This window comes from Octodon degus, unplaced genomic scaffold (assembly GCF_000260255.1).
Source record: "Octodon degus isolate 3935 unplaced genomic scaffold, OctDeg1.0 scaffold00061, whole genome shotgun sequence".
In the NCBI taxonomy this organism is placed as follows: domain Eukaryota; kingdom Metazoa; phylum Chordata; class Mammalia; order Rodentia; family Octodontidae; genus Octodon; species Octodon degus.
The window spans coordinates 207,431-210,900 of record NW_004524637.1 but is presented as its reverse complement, the minus strand read 5'-3'; the positions used below and the strand labels follow the sequence as shown (position 1 = coordinate 210,900).

Here is a 3,470-nt window from a genome sequence, read left to right as displayed (position 1 = left end):
TCCCCCAACATTACAGCTATAAAACAAGGTATATTCAAAGAAGTCTAGAGTTCTTTTTTTTCCTTCCTCTTATTCTCTATCTTCTAACAGCCATAATTTTTGTTTTTCTTAATGTATTTAGGACAGGGCCTACAGGATCTACAGGTCTCACTACATATATTGGACCCATAGTGATTGTTTTGTTTTCAGCCTCGCAAGCACTGGGATTACAGGCGCATACTACCATGCCCAGTCTCAATCACAGTCTCAGTGCACCCCCAGGGGATCGAACTCTGACTGTTGCGCTCTGCCTCAGCAGGCGCTTTAGTCCACTGAGTTTTCTGGCCAGCCCTAACAGCCATAAATTTTTAAATTAGTGTTTGTTGTATTCTTCTGTTGTTCCTGGGTGAAGACATTAGCAAGCATGCATATTTACACACACATCTAGAACAACACACGCATTCTCTCATATTTTTGAACAAACTCCCCATATTGGCAAATGGAAATTAGATGAGTAAGTCAGAGAACTGTGTTCAAACTGGCTTCATGAGCTGCAAAGTGTTTCCCATTGTCTTCCTAGGCTGCGAGGGCCTATGAGATATAGTAGGGACCTGGGAACATCATTACCACTGCAGCCCCAGCAGCCCCAATTTTGTTCTGCATCTTTGACATATTTGTCATACAGATTAAATTGGGTCAGACAAGGAATTTTTGATGATAAAAGAAAAATTCAGAGAGCAAATGACCACAAGTCATTAACTTGCTGCTCGGAGGGGCTGCTGGGAGACCACATGCTTCCCATTGACTTCACGGTGGCAGCATAGTCTTGCTGTCTGGAATTGCCTAGACCTAGTCCCAAGGAAACCATCTAGGAAGGAAGAGGAGCACTTCATCCATGCAACAGGACAGGACCTGAGAAACCATTTTGTCCATACCTTCACTAAGGGAATCCCTTATGCACCTTTACAGACTGTCTTTAGCTTTGATTGAGGGGACAAGAAAAATGCAAAGGAAATTGAAGAGACCTCTAGAGATCAAAGGGAACTTGTTTTGATCTAGTATACACAATTAAAAGTACCTTCTAGAGATGTGTTAAGAATTACCTGCAGACTGGGGCTGGAGAGATGGCTCAGTGGTCTAAAGCACCTACTTAGAACAAGCTTAGCAAAGCACAGGGGCCACGGTTCAATCCCCCAGCACCACATGCCAGCCAGCCCCGCCCCCTGGTGGGCTGAGCTGGCCACATACACACACACACACACACACACACACACACACACACACACACACACACTTAAATAAATAAAAATTTAAAAAGAATTACCTACAGAGCTGGAAGCCCAGAGGGAACATAGGTGAAGATGAGTTTCTTATGCTCCTTGCCGTATACCACTTTTACCATCTGGCACAATGACTCTTGCTTGTGCAAGTGAGCAGACAGCTTACCCAAGCTAAATATACACATAGGCATGCACCACGTGCATCCCAGGCCTCTCAGAATCTGCCATCAAATTCCCCTAGTTCATGGCACAATTCTTAGTTCACAGTAGATGCTCAGCAGACATTGGTGGATGGATGAATGAATGAAAGTATTTTATCCTAATGAACCAAAAGGGTAGAAGTCTGAAACTGGGTTCACCTCTGTAAAAAGCTATCAGTCTCTAGTTCTGTGACAGAAGTGGTATCAAAGTAGCACTTTGTACAGTTGATATTTTCCCTTCCTCAATAGCATGAGCCAGAAGAGAGCTGAGTTCCATGAATGTGTGTGCCATGATGCTCTGAATCTGATGTGTAGCGAGGGCCTTGCTATGGCTGTCAGAAAGCCCTTTATGAGGTCATCATTCCATACTTACCAGATGTATCCAGGTGGAGACAGGTAAAACACTTGAGGAGCCATGCCTCACATTGTAGCCCCTCTTTTTAAAAATGTTATCATCAGAAGTCAGTTTGATAGTATCAGGAGAAAGCAATGCCTCCAGTATCTGAAAACCCTGAAGTCACTGCGATATGATGGATTTCAGACTGTATACTTTGGGGAAACTGATATCGCAGAAAGTCTTGTTACTGGGGAAGATGTTGGTAATGGCTGCTTCCTGCAAACTCCCACTTGGTGTATTGTGCATGCTGGTGGCAGCCAAGGATGGGTGCCTTGGAAGTACCGGATGTTCCTGAGAGATGAGCTGCATATCAGGCAAGAAGACAAGCTCTTCTTTGAGTTCTGTGATGAAGTGAAGAAGGCTTATGGAAAATGTGCCATTGTGGTCAAAGGGAGAAGGCAGCAGAATGAGATAAGGCCCAAGGATGATGGAGAGGCTGAGGTCCAGTCCTATGAACCAGCTGTCATTAACTTAACAAGCATTGTATGCTGCCCTGAGGTGGCCAAACTCTATGGCCATGAGCTCCTCCTTCTGCCTTCCCCATACAATTACTTGAGTCCCTTAGACTCTGCTTGGTCCTCCCTGAAATGGTTTATCATCAATAACAGGAAAGAATTTTGTCTGCATTCCATTGACAATGTCTATTCCTACCAGTATATACTTTTCAGTGATTTAATTGGCAAAGGGATTGATAGAATAAACTTAAGCAAATGGAAGACAATAGTTAAAAGAGTACAGAGATGGGAAAATTACTATCTTGGGAAATTTTCTTAACAACTCCTCTGACAGTGAAACTCTGCTATATGTATGACCTTTACCAAAAACTTGGTTAAGATTTGATCAATGCCACCAAAGATAGTTACCTCACAGGGATGCCATGGGGACTGAAATGTTCTGAAGGACGTTGACAAAGTGCTGACTTTACTGGAAGTTGTATTAAAATTTGTTGGTAAATTAAGGGTCTTGACTCTCACTGTTAAGGCTTCTTTGAGAGCCAAACCAATGGGATATTTGGTATCAACCTTGCACAAAGTAGGATGGTCATGGGTTAGGTGAATAGGGTTAAAGAGTGGGTGGTAAAAATTTAAGTTTGAAGGGAGAAAAAAAGAACAAAGTGTGTGGTTACAAAACAAATTAAATAGGATCCAAATTACTTTCAGCTCAACAAAATAATCCATCTGGAGGCAGCTTGCCATTTTGCAGATGGTGGAGAAGTAAGATACTTTGCTTCTTATTGTTCTTCCTTCCCCACGAGCAGGGTGGTGGCTAGTGAATGAGAGGCATCCAAGGAAGTGTAAGTCCATCAAGGCAGGGCCGTTGTCCCAACAGGGGAACAGGGGAAACATGGCAGGGATCGTTCCAGCGGGACTTGGGTGAGTAGGTGGCGCAAATCGGGGCCTGTGACCCACTTATCCAACTCCAAGAATCCCAACAGAAGGCCCTTGGTCTTTGTCATGGAGCTTCCTCCCAGGACACTGCAGCTGAGCCACCTGAAGCTGGCATGCCACCACCCTCTTCCTGTTCAGGATACCTGCTAACAGAGATCATAAGAACCCATCATTGTATTTTTCACATTTGTAGAAAAAGGCCTGACCTCCATTAAACACATGATAA

The 3,470-nt window shown here is 43.8% G+C and overlaps 1 protein-coding gene across 1 annotated transcript; it reads left to right on the top strand.

Moving 5' to 3' along the window:
* Nucleotides 1-1,851: 1,851 nt before the first annotated feature.
* Nucleotides 1,852-2,753, top strand: CUNH21orf140 (chromosome unknown C21orf140 homolog). The gene has a single exon (XM_004634387.2). The coding sequence runs from the start codon at nt 1,875-1,877 to the stop codon at nt 2,628-2,630; it is 756 nt and encodes a 251-aa protein (XP_004634444.1). The 5' UTR covers nt 1,852-1,874; the 3' UTR covers nt 2,631-2,753.
* Nucleotides 2,754-3,470: the final 717 nt, after the last annotated feature.

Excerpts from the sequence above, each read along its gene's own strand:
- CUNH21orf140 (XM_004634387.2), top strand. The coding sequence starts at position 1,875 with ATGCCTCACATTGTAGCCCCTCTTTTTAAAAATGTTATCATCAGAAGT.